This window comes from Muscardinus avellanarius (genome assembly GCF_963383645.1).
Source record: "Muscardinus avellanarius genome assembly, chromosome: 11".
In the NCBI taxonomy this organism is placed as follows: Eukaryota; Metazoa; Chordata; class Mammalia; order Rodentia; family Gliridae; genus Muscardinus; species Muscardinus avellanarius.
This window is the reverse complement of record NC_137797.1, coordinates 49,791,731-49,808,072: the sequence shown is the minus strand read 5'-3', so window position 1 is coordinate 49,808,072 and position 16,342 is coordinate 49,791,731. Positions and strand designations below refer to the sequence as shown.

At 35.9% G+C, this 16,342-nt stretch overlaps 1 protein-coding gene across 1 annotated transcript in view; it reads right to left on the bottom strand.

Annotated features, from left to right (window-relative positions):
* Positions 1 to 16,342, bottom strand: part of ZFC3H1 (zinc finger C3H1-type containing) — a gene marked incomplete at both ends in the record, with an annotated part of 64,854 nt that overhangs the window by 19,886 nt on the left and 28,626 nt on the right. The window contains 13 exons of the mRNA XM_080706362.1: positions 824 to 1,010; positions 3,902 to 4,085; positions 5,703 to 5,822; positions 6,825 to 6,926; positions 8,494 to 8,615; positions 8,719 to 8,850; positions 10,120 to 10,229; positions 10,320 to 10,880; positions 11,415 to 11,546; positions 11,990 to 12,164; positions 14,128 to 14,277; positions 14,665 to 14,786; positions 16,018 to 16,155. Coding sequence (XP_080562488.1) covers positions 824 to 1,010; positions 3,902 to 4,085; positions 5,703 to 5,822; positions 6,825 to 6,926; positions 8,494 to 8,615; positions 8,719 to 8,850; positions 10,120 to 10,229; positions 10,320 to 10,880; positions 11,415 to 11,546; positions 11,990 to 12,164; positions 14,128 to 14,277; positions 14,665 to 14,786; positions 16,018 to 16,155 — 2,235 coding nt within the window. The remainder of the gene's footprint in view (positions 1 to 823; positions 1,011 to 3,901; positions 4,086 to 5,702; positions 5,823 to 6,824; positions 6,927 to 8,493; positions 8,616 to 8,718; positions 8,851 to 10,119; positions 10,230 to 10,319; positions 10,881 to 11,414; positions 11,547 to 11,989; positions 12,165 to 14,127; positions 14,278 to 14,664; positions 14,787 to 16,017; positions 16,156 to 16,342) is intronic.

Genomic DNA, 16,342 nt, shown 5'->3' with positions numbered 1-16,342 from the left:
GTAATAGATTTAACCGAATCTAATGGTTCCTGAGTTTAGCTGACAGAAATTCAAATATTAATAAGTATTTTACTTTGCAGCCAAGCATGAGGGCATGTGCTTGTAATCCTAGCATTTGGGAGGCTGAGACAGGAGGAAAGGGGTTCTTGGACAGCCTCAGCTACTTAGTGAGGCCCTTTACAACTCAGTGAGACCCTGTTTCAAATTAAAGAACAAAAAATAGGGCTGGGGGTGTAGCTCGAAGGTAAAATGCTCCTGGGTTCCATCCCCAGTACCACACGCACAAAAAGTAATTTTTGTAAATGATTTAATTATTATTTTAAGTCTAGATAGGAAAAATTTCATTCTCTCAGAGAAAAGATGAAGAAGCCATTCTGTCACCAAACCTTTTACCCTGGAAAGATTTGATATTCATAAGTAATGAAGACAAATAATAAAAAGATCAAACTTTTCCCCAGCATACATGACAATATAAGAAATTTGAAAGAAAACATTTTCAGATGTAAAAACTACACTTACCTTTGCAGACAATAAAATTGTGTACAAATAGCAAGTGCAAAATATTTCATAAATCTGTATTTCTTCTTTACCAATAAAGTTAAAAACAACAAAAATCACACCTTCATTATATATCATCTTTTTCTTTGGACTAAACTGTTCCTAACCCAGAAGTAGCAGCTTTGAGGTTTTCAGAAACTGAAAGTAAGGCTATTATATCTAGATAAAGCACATAACCTATTAAATTACATATCAATATTTAAGATGCCCAAATAATTACAAACATACAAATACACTACACAACCATGTCAGTTTTTCTACTCACAGTCCAAAAGCTTTGATAGTCAGGAGCATATTCAACAGCTGTTTCACACATTTCCTGCACCTCTTCCTTGGTTCCTCTTTTTGAGAACAATCTGAGGTAATGGCACCAAATTTCAGGATTGTCTTTGTTGTTTTCCAATGCTCTAGCCAGTACATTTAAAGCAGAATCCAAGGATTCTGAACATAGCCTATATTTAAAAGAACAAAAGGGTATAAAAAATATTTAAAGATGGCTAATCAAATGAATCATTTTAAAATTCCACTTTCATTAGAACCTCCTAAGAAGCCATGATCTTTATGACAAATAAAAAATTAAAATTTTAAATCACATCCTGTCATCAAAAAAAGGTCCTGATTTCCCACAGACCCAACAATTTCTTTTTAAGCAAATGTTCAGTATTTACCAGATAAAAAGTGTTATAAAATCACTAAGATTATCAACTTCAAATCCACTCTGTGCCCATATTCAACAATACCTTTTATGATTTATACTGTTTGAGAACAGGAAATATTATACAATACTCTCTCAAGGCCAGCTACTGCCAGCACAAAATATCAAAGCTCTCAATATAATAGTTCTTTTCAACTATCAAGGGCTTGCTATCTCTTGGAGAAGATAATTCTCAAGTTCCTATTCATAAAATACTATATAGTTCTTTTGGCCTTTACTCAGTAAATGAATCAGAAAATAAAACACTAATTTATCTTATTAACATGGAAGTGACACATAAGGAAATTTAATAAGCTCCATATTCACTCATGTGTCATTTAGGAGCACTCTGTAAAGCTGTCTTATTAAAAGCTTTTATTCTAAATTTTAAGATAGATCTATCATGGTAGTCTACTAAAATAATCCTTAAGTACTCTATTCTAAAATTAAAATTATAGTGTTGAGAATGCAGTTTAGTGGTAGTGCTTGACTAGTACATGTGAAGCTGAGTTTGATCCTAGCATGCAAAAAAAAAATAAATAAATAAAAAAATTAGACTTAATCTACTATCAGAAAGAAGCCGGGCATGGTGGCGCACACTTTTAATCCCCACGCTTGGAAGGCTGAGACAGGAGGATTGCACAGGTTCGAAGCCAGCCTCAGCTACTTAGTGAGGTTCTCAGCAACTTAGTGAGGCTCTCAGCAACTTAGTGAGACCCCGTTTCTAAATAAAATAATAAAATAGGTCTGGGAGGATAGCCCAGAGGTAGAAAGCCCCTGGGTTCCACTCCCAGTACCACAAAATAAAAAAATAAAAAAAGTAAAAGAAGATACAATCTGTAAGAGATATGGTTGTGAGATAAAATACTATTTCTCTTACTTGAACTTATTAAATCTAATACCACACACAAAAGAAAATTCAACAGGCCAGGCATGGTGGCACATGCTTGTAATCCCAGCATTTGGGAGGCTGAGACGGGAGGATCTCGGTTTCCAACCAGCCTCAGCTACTTAGGCCCTTTGGAATTCAGTAAGACCCTGTTTCAAAATAAAGAATAAAAAAAATAGGACTGAGGGTGTAGCTTGGAGGTAGAATGCCCCTGGGTTCCATCCCCAGGACCCATCCCCTCCAAAAAAAAAAAGAAAGAAAGAAAATTCAACAGAATTTGGAGATTAGACTTTAAATCTCCTCTGCAAATTAACATAAAAGTTAACTGTTGCACTGTTATTTTCTCATAAGTGTACTAAGAAATTATGACTAATGCCAGGAGTGATGGCACATGCAACTTGGGAGGCTAAGACAGGAGTATTTCAAGTTCAAAGCCAGCCCAGGCAAGACCCTGCCTCAAAATTTTAAAATGGGCTCGGGATGTAGCTTAGTGGTAGAATATCCTAGGGTTCAATCTGCAGTACCATAACAACAACAACAACAAAAGAAAATATGACTAACTTTTAAAACTTCTTTCAAGCCAGGTGTGCTGGTGCATGCTTATAATCCCAGCACTTGGGAGGCGGAGATAGGAGGACTGAACGGTCACAGCCTGCCTCAGTACTTAGTGTGATCCTATTTCAAAAGATAGAATAAGCCGGACATAGTGGAACACACTTGTAATCCCAGTACTTGGGAGGCGAAGATAGGAGGATTGCAAGTTCACAGCTAGCCTCAGCTACTTAGAGTAACCCTGTTTTAAAAGACAGAATAAGCCGGGCAGTGGCACACACTTGTAATCCCAGTACTTGGGAGGCAGAGACAGGAGGATAGCGGGTTCACAGACAACCTCATCTACTTTATGAGGCCCCCTGCAACTTAGTGAGACCTTATTTCAAAATAAAAAATAGGGCTGGGAGCCAGATGTAGTTGTGCAGGCTTGTAATCACAGCATTTAGGAGGCTGAGACAGGAGGATCATGGTTCACGGACAGCACCTCTGCTACTTAGTGAGGCCCCTTGCAACTCAGTGATGAGACCCTGCTTCAAAATAAAGAATAAAAGATAGGGCTGGGGGTATAGCTCGGAGGTAGAATGACCCTGGGTTCCATCCCTGGTACCACAAAAAAAAAAAAAAAAAAAAAAGGGCTAGGGGTGTAGCTCAGTGGTAAAAATGGGTTAATCTCTAGTACCACAAAAAAAAAAAAAAAAAAATTTATACTCAAGAATTTACTATTTTGAAGTTAACTATTTTGAAGTTTCTAAAAACTTTAGTATAACTTATTCCCTATGCACTGAGCCTACTAAACTTTTCTAAGAGCTTACATAAGACCCAATTAATCTTAAATTTTTCCAATAGCTTATTTATTCATTTATTTTGGTGGCACTGGGGTTCCTGAAAACCCTTCTACCTTCAGGTTACACTCCCAGATACCTATTTTTTATATTTGTATTTGGAAACAGGGTCTCTTAAGCCAGCAAGGCTGGCTTTGAACCTGCGTGATTCTCCTGTCTATGCCTCCCAAGCGCGGGGATTACAAGCATGCACCACCAAGCCCGGCGTTTCCAATAGCTTTTAAACAATGAAATATTTTTGACTTTGTCAAAAAAATGGATTACACTGACACTAGGAAAGAAACCTTATTACCACAGGTCTAATAAATGGCAAACATGAAAATACAGATATGTGACACTTCACACAAAGATTTGAAGCTGACCTACCCCTCATTTTGATTCAAGTACTTGTATGCAAGCTTGAGCCAAAGTTGTACATGAGAAGGATTTTCAAGTACACTTGCTTCTAAATTAGCAATGTCATCAGTTTCATTTGTAAAATATCTGACATCATCTGGGGTTACAACTGTATCCAAAGCTGGAACATTCATTTGGTTTTCTGGCTGGAAGGCTATAGAAAAAAATATCATTAGCTTTATACCTTCTTTAATTCGTAATTTGTCTCATTTTAAAAATAATCTAGCTGGGCATGGTGATGCATGCCAGTAATCCTAGTACTTGAGAGGCTGAGACAGGAAGATCATAGGTTTGAGGATACCCTCAGCAAGTAATGCGTTTTTCATCAACCTAGTGAGACTCTCTTAAAAAAATAATAATAATAACAGGGGGAAAAAAATAGGTGAAGCTCAGAAGTGGAGTGCCCCTGGGTTCAAACCCCAGTACCACTAAATACGTAGGTAAATAAATAAGTACATAAATAAATAAACCTAAAAACCTAAATATCCTAATGACATGGTAACTCATAGTTTTAAGGCAGAGCTTTAAGGTAATGCATAGCTTTAAGGCAGATGAATGATAAGACTTATCATCCAAACCTGGATATCCTTGAGAGTGAAAAATGGTGGTATTAAAAACTATAGCAGAGTTGGACATGATGGCACATGATTATAATCTTTGTACTGGACTGTGGGTTCACAGCCATCCTTAGCTACTTAGTAAGACCCTCTGCAACTCGGTGAGACCATGTTTCAAAAATAAAGAATAAAATCAGCATAGATATAGAATGCCCCTGGGATCAATCTCCACTACTGCAATAAATAAATAAATAGCTGGCATGGTGGCGCATGCTTGTAATCCCAGCATTTGGGTGGCAGAGACTGGAGGATCATGGTTCTCGGACAGCCTCAGCTACTTGGTGAGGCCCTTCACAACTCAGTGAGACCCTGTTTCAAAAATAAAAACTTAAAAAAAAATAGGGCTGGGGGGTGTGTGGTTTGGAAGTACGATGCCCCTGGGTTCCATTCCCCAGCACTGCAAAATAAATAAATAAATAAATAAATAAATAAATAAATAAATAGGGCTGGAGGTACAACAGGAATAAATTAGGACTCTGCTGGTAAATTAGAAGTATGGTCTCCATATTTTAAGAGTAAATTATATCATTTAACTCTAAATTATAAATAAGAAATTGAAAGCTGAAGTGTTACATTAATGTTAAATAACCTCTTAAGAGTATGTAGAGATATGCTTTTATGGGACACTTGCTAATCCATACATAGTAAACAACTGAATTATGTGAACATAAAATGATAATGTGCTCTACAATAAGGCACTCAATTTATATGTTATTTTGTTCCCACATTCATTCACTCACTTTGGGAGCCTTCTACACATCAGAAAACAGACACAAAGATGAAGAAAAACAGAACACTTCAAGAAGGGCACAACCCAGACAGTGGTTCTCAAAAAAAGACCAGTGTTATGAATATCATCCCACTCCAGTATTTTTAAACATATTTAAAGAGTCATATTTACTAACAGGTGTTCCCTGCATTTACTGGGTAGGGACCATGAATGCAAAATATCCTACAATGACAGGAACAATCCTTTATAATAAATAACTACATTGCAAACTTCAAGGGCTCAACTTAAGAAAATAAAAATTGAACAATAAGTTTTAAGGAAACAAAACAGGTTTAAAGTAGGCTAGTATATAACACCAAGATTAGCAAAAATGGAACACCTCAATTTAGTAATTCTGGAATTTACAAGTTACAAAATTTCTTACCATACTTAATTGGTCCTACAGATTGTTCATCATCACTACTGAAGCCATTCTCTGATACAGGTTTTCTCCAAAACTTTGGCTTCCATTTTCTTTTATCTTTATAGGTTGTAAATGGAGGTGCTAAAGAGAAGAAGATTGTTGACTGAAATTTTATTGCTTTGAAAGTTACCCAAACAATACTTGCAAAAAACTACATGTTTTGAAAATTTTTTGAAGGGGGATATTCTGGATTGAACTCAGAGGTGTGCTATACCCACAGCCCCATATATGTACACTTTTTCTTTTGGTGGTGCTGGGGATTGAACTCAGGAAGATTCTACCTCCAAGCTATACCTCCAGCCCAATTTTTTTATTCTCTAGTTTGAAACAGGGTCTCACTAAGTTCACTAAGTTATGGAGGGTCTAAGTAGCTGACGCCAGACAAGAACCTGGATCCTCCTGTCTCAGCCTCCCAAGTACTGGGATTACAAGCATGCACCACCACACCCATCATATATATATATGGAGATAGATAGATAGATAGATAGAGAGATAGAGAGATAGAGAGAGAGAGGGAGGGAGGGAGGGAGGAAGGGGGAGAGGGAGAGGGAGAGGGGTGTAGGTGTTTTTTTTTGGTGGTACTGGGGGTAGAACCCAGGAGCTTTTCTACCTCTGGGCTATAATCCCAGACCTATTTTTTTTTTATATATATTTTATTTGGAAACAGGGTCTCACTAAGTTGCTGAGAGCCTCACTAAGTAGCTGAGGCTGGCTTCGAACCCATGCGATCCTCCTGTCTCAGCCTCCCAAGTGCAGGGATTACAAGCATGTGCACCACACCCGGCTCTTATATTTTGTTTTTGAAACAAGGTCTTCCTAGGTTGCTAAGAATCTTTGCTAGGTTGCTGAGGCTATCCTCAAACCTTCAATCCTCCTGTCTCAGCCTCCCAAGTACTCAGATTATAGGCATGCACCACCACATCTGGTCAGAACTATTATATTTACTCTATCATGTTCGTCAGAAATAACCATCACTTTATATTAAGAACATAATGCCAAAAAGTTTGTCCTTTACACATACACACACACACACACACACACACACACACACACACACACACACACACACACATATATACTTACTATGACCTTTACTTTCATTAATATTGCTAACAAGGAGAACAGCCATCTGGTCCATTGACATTCGATCTTTGTTTACTCCAAAAAGTTTCTCAACATATTTTTCTGAAATAAGAACAATGCTATCTTCATAAATAACACAGATTGCAGTGATTAGGGTAATTACAGAGTATGATGCAAAAACAGTTTAAGAATTCTTTCCTATATATGGTATTAGTCAATAACATAGCCTTTGAAAGGGCAAGGTCTACATTATCTTAACTACTATGGCAAGTCCTGCTACATTATACAACCTATTTGTACTAGAAAAAATCATTTCATGAAATGAACTAATTAAGTAAAAGTTGAAGTCCCAAAACTGAAAATGACAAAATTGATTCTGTGAATTTACTATCACTTGGATTGTAATAATATTAAACTTATTAAATGTCCATTTCCTTAGACCCAAAAGATTTAAGGCTTATTATTTAACACCAAAATTTGGAAAAACCTTAATTTTTGTTTATAATGTCTGGTAGTAATTTATACTTTTTACAATATCAAAGTGTATAAGGCCCTTTATTTTTTATCACAGAATTTTAAACAATGGCCATTTTAACTTCCAGGTTTCTTTATTTTCTTTAGGGGGGCACTTTTTTGGCAGTACTAGAGATTGAACCCAGGGGCATTATACTTCCAAGCTACACCCCTCAGTTCTATTTTTTATTCCTTATTTTGAAACAAGATCTAAGTTACGAAGGGCCCCAAGAAGTATCCGAGAGGACCACGAACCTGCCATCCTCCTGCCTCAGACCCCCAAGTACCGGGATTACAAGCGTGCACCAACCACATCTGGCTTCCAGGTTTTATTTATGTATTTACTTTTTGTGGTACTGATGATTGAACCAAGTGGCATTCTATCTCTGAGCTACACCACCAGTTCTCTCTTTTTTTTTTAAACAGGGTCTTTCTAAGTTACCATAACCTGGTCTAGAACCTGCACTCCTCCTGTCTCAACCTCCTAAGTACTGGGAATACAGGCATGCACCACCACATCCAGCTTAATTTTTTATTTTTAAAAACAGTAAGTAAAAAAAGAAGTCTCACCGGGTGTGGTGGCGCACTTGTAATCTCAGTACTTGGGAGGCTGGAACAGGAGGATCTGGGTTCATGAACAGCTTTAGCTGCTTAGTGAGGCCATTTGCAACTCAGTGAGACTGTTTCAAAATAAAGAATAAAAAATAGGGCTAGGGCATAGCTCCGAGGCAGAATGTCCTTGGGTTCCAACCCCAGTACTCCCCCCACCCAAAAAAGAAGTCTCTATTAAAATAATTAGTAAGATATCTATTAGTAAAAGGCCAATATTTTCTTCTAAATAAACTCAACTATTTAGATGATCGCTGTCCAAAAGACTAACTGCAATGCTGAAAATGTCTTAAATGCCTGCGATGCTATTGGTAAGCATTTGCTACACCTGAGTATTGAGTACCTAAAATGTGGCTAGTATAAATGAAGACATAATGGTTAGAGGTTAGTGTGCTGAACACAACAGGATCTAGACAAAAATATCATAGATGGAATGTATTAAATTATTATGATTATTTATAAACATATCAACAAGTATATTTAATTTTTTTCCCCATTATCTACATTCAAATTTTCACTTGAGGAAGAAAAAGAAGTCTGTTAAAACCTGCTGCAGAAACAATTTCTTCATCAGTGCTTGTCTCTGAACAACCAATCAAAGACAGATTATACGACAGAATGTCCTGGAATAGCTGTTTTCGGCTAAGTGTATAGTCTTGTGTATGCTGCCTAAAATGAAACAACACAGAAAAGATAACCATGTACATATCAAAATTAAGCAAGCAGTACCTTTTTTTAAATTATAAAATGTTCACAAATAAAAACTACTCACCACTGACAGTCATCATCATTACATGTTCCTGTTAAGTCAAAACGGCAGAAACACTGATCTGGTTCAATCATATTACTATATGATACTGAGCTTAGGGGAAGTTTTTCCTTTGTTCGATAGTATGGACTAAATCTAAGAAGAAAATAGACAGGCACATTATGCTCCATAAAGCACCTCTAAAAACTAGAAAAAAAATTATAATTTTTCTGTTAAAATTTCTATATTTTGAGTATGCTATTTATATAAATATCAAAATTAATTTTAGAAATAGCCAGAACATCAAGTAGTAGTTATGAATAAGCTACTTTTTACTCTGGAACCATAAAAGATCTGAAGTAAAAAAAAACACACACACACAAAAAAAAAAACCCCAGAAAACACTGTATTCTGAAAGCAGTGCTTATTTATAACATATGATAAAGTGTCATATTATTATTTTTTATACATATTACCACCCAATTCAAAAAACTAAGAAAAAAGTCTATACTAAACAGTTGGTATTTACAATTTTATCATAAAATCATACTCATTTAAGAGTCACACAACTTCTAATAGTTTTCATTTTGGGACAACCTCCCATAAAATCAGTCATTTGAAAATGTCTAAATCAACTTTATGAAGACTAGATAATGTACTCCTTAGACTAACGAGTAATAAAGTTAAAAACACAAAATTAAACTTTTTTTTTGTGGTGTTGGCAACTGAACCCAGAGGCTTCTGAGCTACACCACCAGTCCTATTCTATTTTTTATTTATTTTTTATTTTTTGGTGGTACTGGGGGTAGAACCCAGGGGCTTTTCTACCTACAGGCTATACTCCCAGACCTATATTTATACTTTATTTGGAAACTGGGTCTCACTAAGTTGCTAAGAGCCTAAGTCGCTGAGGCTGACTTTGAACCTGTGTGATCCTCCTGTCTCAACTTCCCAAGCACTGGGATTATAAGTGTGTGCCACCATACCCGGCTTCTATTTTTTATTTTGAAGCAGAGTCTAAGTTGCTAACAGCCTCACTAAGTTGGTAAGGCTGGCTTTGAACTGCGCTCCTCCTGTCTCGGCCTCCCAAGTACTAGAATTGTAAGCGTGCACCACCACAACCAGCTTCAAAATTAAAAATCTTCACAAGACTCCAAGTATTCTTTCTAAACTCTTTGACAGAAATCCAGAATCCATATTTGAATCATCAGCAATTAGAAATTTGAATTTGATAAGAATTACTAAACTCAAAAGTAAACTTCATTTCCTGGAATGGTCTGAATAGTAAAAATACTTCATTTTCCCTAAAAGGACAATCCATTTTTCAGTGATTCAACTGCTTTTTTTTATTACTGTTAAATATTTAAGGTAACACAATATAAAGTATTATAAGAACCAAGAAGTAATTGAATCTTTCTTTTATACCTGTAGGACTTAAAAACTAGAAGAGGACTATGATAGGGTCTAAAAGGACATGGCTTTACTTCTGTTGTCTTATTCTGTGTTGTAACAAAATCCACATCCAAAGAAATCTCCTGCAAAAACAAACCAATAATTCTTTAAGGCAAAAATAAAAGGATAAAGTGAATTCTACATTTTATAAAAAATATAAAATGTTCACTTACCTGACCATGCAAAGTCTTTTCTGTAAGGCCTGTGGTAGTTTTTAAAATCAATTGTTTTAAGCTGTCAGCCTTCAAATATAATTTTTGCAATTCACCAATTTTCAATCCTAGAAAAAGTTCTGGCTTTTCTACAGTATTTTTAGTAAGTTTATTTATACATTCTTTGTTAGGTGTATCAGTATGCTTAAGGTTTGGTTTAGTAAAAGAATTGGATTCTAAGAAGGATCTTCTTCGTTCTCTGTTTGAACCAGACAAAACTTCATCATCACCATCATTTTCTTCTGTGTCCAGGGTTAATTTATCCTGTGTCAAATCATGAAGTGAGGGTTGGGGTAAAGAAAATTCAGGTTCCTCTTCTACCACTAGAGCAATATTTTGTTGTTCCTTTGCTTTAAGTGCTCGGGCTTCTTTTAATTTTTGAATTTTCAGGGCATATTCATATTCTAGCTTTTGCAATCGTTTCTTTTCCATAGCAATTAGTTCTGCTGAATGTTTTCGTGGACTTGATATTTTTCGTGGACTTGATATTGGAGAACTGTCCAGTCTCATCATTTTGTTTGGCTAGGAAGGAAAAATTATACAAATATTTTACACTGCTATAATTTTATAAACAATTTTTCACAAGACAACTGTGCTATCCCAATTGTATAACACTAGTATTACAAAATGAAGTTGAGGACGCTTGGGAGGCAGAGACAGGAGGATCGCGCAGGTTCGAAGCCAGCCGCGCTGGCTTAGGAGACCCTGTTTCCAAAAATAAAATAGGTCTGGAAGTGTAGCCCAGAGATAGACAGGCTTCCAGGAACCCCAGTACCACCAAAAAAAAAAAAAAAAAAACCCCACAAAATGAAGTTCATAAGGAGAATAAAAATAGTTAACAATAAAATCTTCAACCATTTTGCTAGTTAATCTATGCCCTACAAAAAACTAGGCAAGACAAAATAAAAAGCATCCAAAAATGTAGATGTCATTTACAAAGTTTTAATCTTACTTTCTTCAGTTTGTAGAAAAAAAGTTTAACTACTTCATACATCTCTTATCCTTAGAAGAATCACAAAAATCTGCTTCAAAAAAATATTTCTATAAGCAACTTACACCAAGGCGATCTTGTTCCAGCTTACGTTTTCCGATTTCTTTACTAGCTACTGCCTTTGCCCGAGCAAGCTCTTCTCCATATTTCAAAGTCAAAGCTTTCTTAATTGTAACACGTTGTTGAACCTTGTTAATCTGAAAATAAAAATTCTGAAGATGTAAATGAAAATCTTAGGAGAGGATATCTCCTCAAACACAACAGCTTTTAGGTATTCAAAAGAAAATAGATATATCCCAATATTATATCTCAGTGAAAAATCATAGGTTACAGATATTTTGATATCTTAAAAAATTTGGCCTAAAAAAACGTATAGTAAACTGGATGTGGTGCAGCATGCCTGTAATCCCATTACTTGAGAGGCTGAGACAGGAGGATCCGGAATCATGGCCAGCCTCAGCTACTTAGTGAGGCCCTCTGCAACTTAGTGAGACCCTGTTTCAAAAAATAGTGCTGGTGGTGTAGCTTGGAGGCAAAATGCCCCTGAGTTCAATTCCCAGTAGCAACAACAACAACAACAAAAAAATAGTATACTAAACAGGTGGCCATATTTTAATTTAAAAAAAAAAAAGAACATTACTTGCTCCTGAAGTTTCTTCAAAAACATTTTATTAACGCTGAGAATTTTCTCAGTTGCTTGAAGCTGTTCTGTAAGCTTTGTAATTTTTGTTTCAGCATTTCGAACAGATTCTTTCTTCTTGGCTTCTTGCTGTACTAGATTCTTTAAAACAGATTCATCTTTCATCAAGAGAATTCTAAGTAGGGAATAACAAAAGTCTTATTAGTGTCTTTAAAATTAGCAGAATGATACTATCAGGATAAAAAAATTCAAAGTAGCAGTACATCTTAAAAATATTACTTAATTGGCCTGGCATGGTGGCACATGCTTGTAATATCAGCATTTGGGAGGCAGAGACCAGAGAATCAAGGTTTGCGGACAGCCTCAGCTACTTAGTGAGGCCCTTCACAACTCAGTGAGACCCTGTTTCAAACATAAGAAAGGACTAAAAATTAGGACTGGGGGTGTAGCTTGGAGGTGCAATGCCCCTGGGTTCCATCCCTAGACTCGAAAAAAAAAAAAAAAAGTATATATTACTTAAGAAGTTTGAAGCTGGGCATGGTGGTGCATGCTTATAATCCCAAGCATTTGGGAAACAGAGAGGAGGATCCAGGTTTGCAGCCAGACCTCAGCTACTTAATGAGGCCCTCCACAACTTAGTGAGACCCTGTTTCCAAAAAAAGAATAAAAAAATAGGGCCAGGGGTATAGCTCAAAGGCATACCTTCCCTGGGTTCCATTCCCAGTACTGCCAAAAAAAAAAAAAGTATGAGAGAAATTTTAAAAGGATGAAACTTTTATTCATTAATTACACAAGTGTTTAAATCAACATTTTCATTTTATGAAAGCAACAACAGATCTGATTTCTCTTTTTAATTTCTGTTTAAAAACAATGTAAGGTAGAATTAATGTTACAATTGAAAAGCTTATAGTAAATGTTCAATGTTGGCTTAATCTGACCCTATATGGATCCTGAACAAGAACTGAGACAGTTGCTATTTTAGCTTCATTAATAATATTCCTAACAAACACATAAACATCTAATATAATTGAGGACATTTAATTACTCATGAATTTCAAACTTATTTTTATCCATAGCAAAAAAAGAAAGTGAAGGACATCTAATTTTCAAATAATTGTAAAGACAAACAAAAGTTTTTTTTTTTTTGTTTTGGTGGTACTGGGGTTCCTGGAAACCCTTCTACCTCCAGGCTACACTCATATTTTTTGAAACAGGGTTTCTTAAGCCAGCAAGGCTGGCTTCAAACCTGCATGATCCTCCTGTCTCCTCCCCCCAAGCGGAGGGATTACACGCGTGCGACAGAAGTTTTGAAACTGAGTAGCAAAAAGACAAATCTAAAACTATAAATTTATAAAAAAAATTTCAGTACTAGGGATGGAACCCAGAGGATTTATTTATTTATTTATTTATTTAATGGTACTAGGGGTGGAATCCAGGGGCTTTTCTACCTCTGGGCTATACTCCCAGACCTATTTTATAGTTTATTTGGAAACAGTGTCTCACTAAGTAGCTGAGAGCCTAAGTAGCTGAGGCTGGCTTTGAACCTGTGCAATCCTCCTGTCTCAGCCTCCCAAGTGCTGGGATTACAAGTGTGCGCCATCACACCCAGCTATACCTGAGGTTTTACAGAAAATTTTTTTTTAAAGTTTCACAAATGTTTTTGACAATTGATAAATTTTCCTTTTAAGGCTTAGTATTTTTACTTAAGCATTAATTCTATTTTATGTAAGTGTATAAATAAAAAAAACAATATAGTTCCATAGCTCTACCAGTTATAAGAATTTGTAATCTACCTGGGCATGGTGGAGCACATTTGTAATCCCAGTACTTGGGAGGCTGTGACAGGAGGATCTGGGTTCGTGGCCAGCCTCAGCTACTTAGTTAGGCCTCTGAAACTTAGTAAGACCCTGTTTCAAAATAAAGAATAAAAAAATCAGGCTGGGGGTATAACTTGGAGGTAGAATGCCTCTGGGTTCAATCCCCAGCACCACACACACACACACACACACACACACACACACACACACACACACAATTTATAATCTTAGAGTGCTATCGTTGCATATACCACAAAAGTATATCCCTTTAATTGAGCAACATTTAGATACATGAAGTATTAATTGAATAATGAGACTCACCTGTGTTTTTTAAGCTTTGCTTCTGCATCTGTAACTTGCTTTGTAACCATTGCTATTCTACCAATCCCATCAATTTCCACATCAGAGTTTGCTGGGGATGATGAATTTGTTTTCAGCTGATCAGATTTAATCAAACGTTGCTTCTCCCGACTAAAAAAAAATGCATTGTAACAAAAAATAAACTGAAACTACTTTTCTTTAAGATGTATCCTACTTCATAAAAAAGTATTAATCACCAAAAAAATTATAATAGTGGCTACACACAGGACCCAGGTTGGCACGCCAAAGTTGATGGTGTAACTGCTCTCCTTGAGTGCTTTTATCTTTTCCTAAGCCAGGTACAGCTTAATTCCTCATTGTATTTAAGTCTATAGATACTGGCTCCTCCATTCATGTGAATTTTAAAAACATTACCTTTACCTTGAGGATGAAATCATCATTACTCATTTCTCAAGGCCTATAAACTTGATATTAGACAAAAGGAAGTTAGGTTAACAGTAACTAATGTTAAAACGAATTATATAAAATGCCACTTACTTGGCAATCTCTTCCTTTAACAATCTATACTCAATCTTCTTTTCTTCAGGCAAAGCTTCAGGTGTTCGCAAAGGATCGTTTTCTTTTTCAGATTTTGGAGGTACTTTTGGTTTTGAAGCTTGCTAAAACATAATTCAAGTCAACCAGATCAACAGTTTTCAAAAATTGACATTAAGATTCATATTTTGCATTGCAAACCAGTAATTACTAATATATTTAGAAATAATTTAATATCCTTCCATTTTTTTATTCATTTTTAAAGCAATGCTGGTTATTAACTACCCAATTAATTTATAATTCACCCAGTAGTAGTTGCACTGTTTAGCTTCATTAACAGTCCTAATAAATACACAAAATCCAATAAACATTTTTAAGTACATTTAACTAACTTATACATCTCTAACTCATTTTATTCAAAGTAAGACCCATAGTTTGAAAATCACTGAACCACAGTATATCTTAACTGTTGCAATAGAAAATGACAAAAATTATACTTAGATCATATGCTTTAATAAAAACTTTTTTATTTAATATCATTAAACTGAAAAACAGTAAGTTTCCAGGCCTTTTTTTTTTTTTTTTTTTTTTTGCGGTACTGGGGATGGAACCCAAGGTCTTTCTAAACTCCAGGTCATACTCCCAGACCTATTTTATGTTTTATTTGGAAACAGGGTCTAGGTTGCTGAGAGCCTCACTGGGATTACAAGTGTGCGTCACCATACCAGGCTCAAAGGTCATTTTAATAGTAAAACCTATCTAAACTTACATATGTTTCATTACACAGAATGCACATAAATAGCAAAAATATTTTCTATTAATTAGTATATTAAAAATTTCTAATTTGGCCAGGCATGATGGTACAATCCTGTAATTCCACTACTTGGGAGGCTGAGATAGGAAGACTGCAGGTACTAAGCCTGTCTTAGCAATTAGCGAGACCCTCTTTCCAAATTAAATATAAAATAAGCCAGGAGTGGTGGTGCTCGCTTATAATCCCAGCATTTGGGAGGCTGAGACAGGAGGATTGTGGTTTGCAGACAGCCTCAGATACTTAGTGAGGCCCTTTGCAATTCAGTGAGACCCTGTTTCAAAATAAAGAATAAAAAATAGGGCTGGGCGTGTAGCTCGAAGGCAGAAAGGCCCTGGGTTCCATCCCCAGTACTGCAAAAAACAAAAAACAAATAAAATTAGATATAAAATAGAACTGGGGTGTCGCTCGATGATAGAATGCCATTAGGTTCTATTTCCAGTTACACCCCTCCCACCAAGAAAGGTCTAATTTTCAGGAAAAAAAATAAACACTAATGATCGGCAACAGAGCCTCTCTTTACAAATTTGCACAATGGCACTTACCTCGGCAGTTCGTCTTGCTTCTTTAATCATGGACTCTAATCCACCAAAAACACTATTTGTTGACTTGGAAGCCTCTCCATCAGATTCACTATCATCTGAATCATTCAGTGTTACAACCACTGATTTATGCTTTGGAAGCTACAAAGATAATAAATTTGTTACTCTTAATTTTACAAAAGTATGTCTATTCTCTTCTTGGCTCTACAACAATTAGGTATGTGGCTTTGGACCAGTCATTTCATGTCTTTGGATTTCAATACACAAAAGTAATGGCTCCATAGACTATCTAGTTACAATATATAACTGATTATGTCCTACTTTGCCA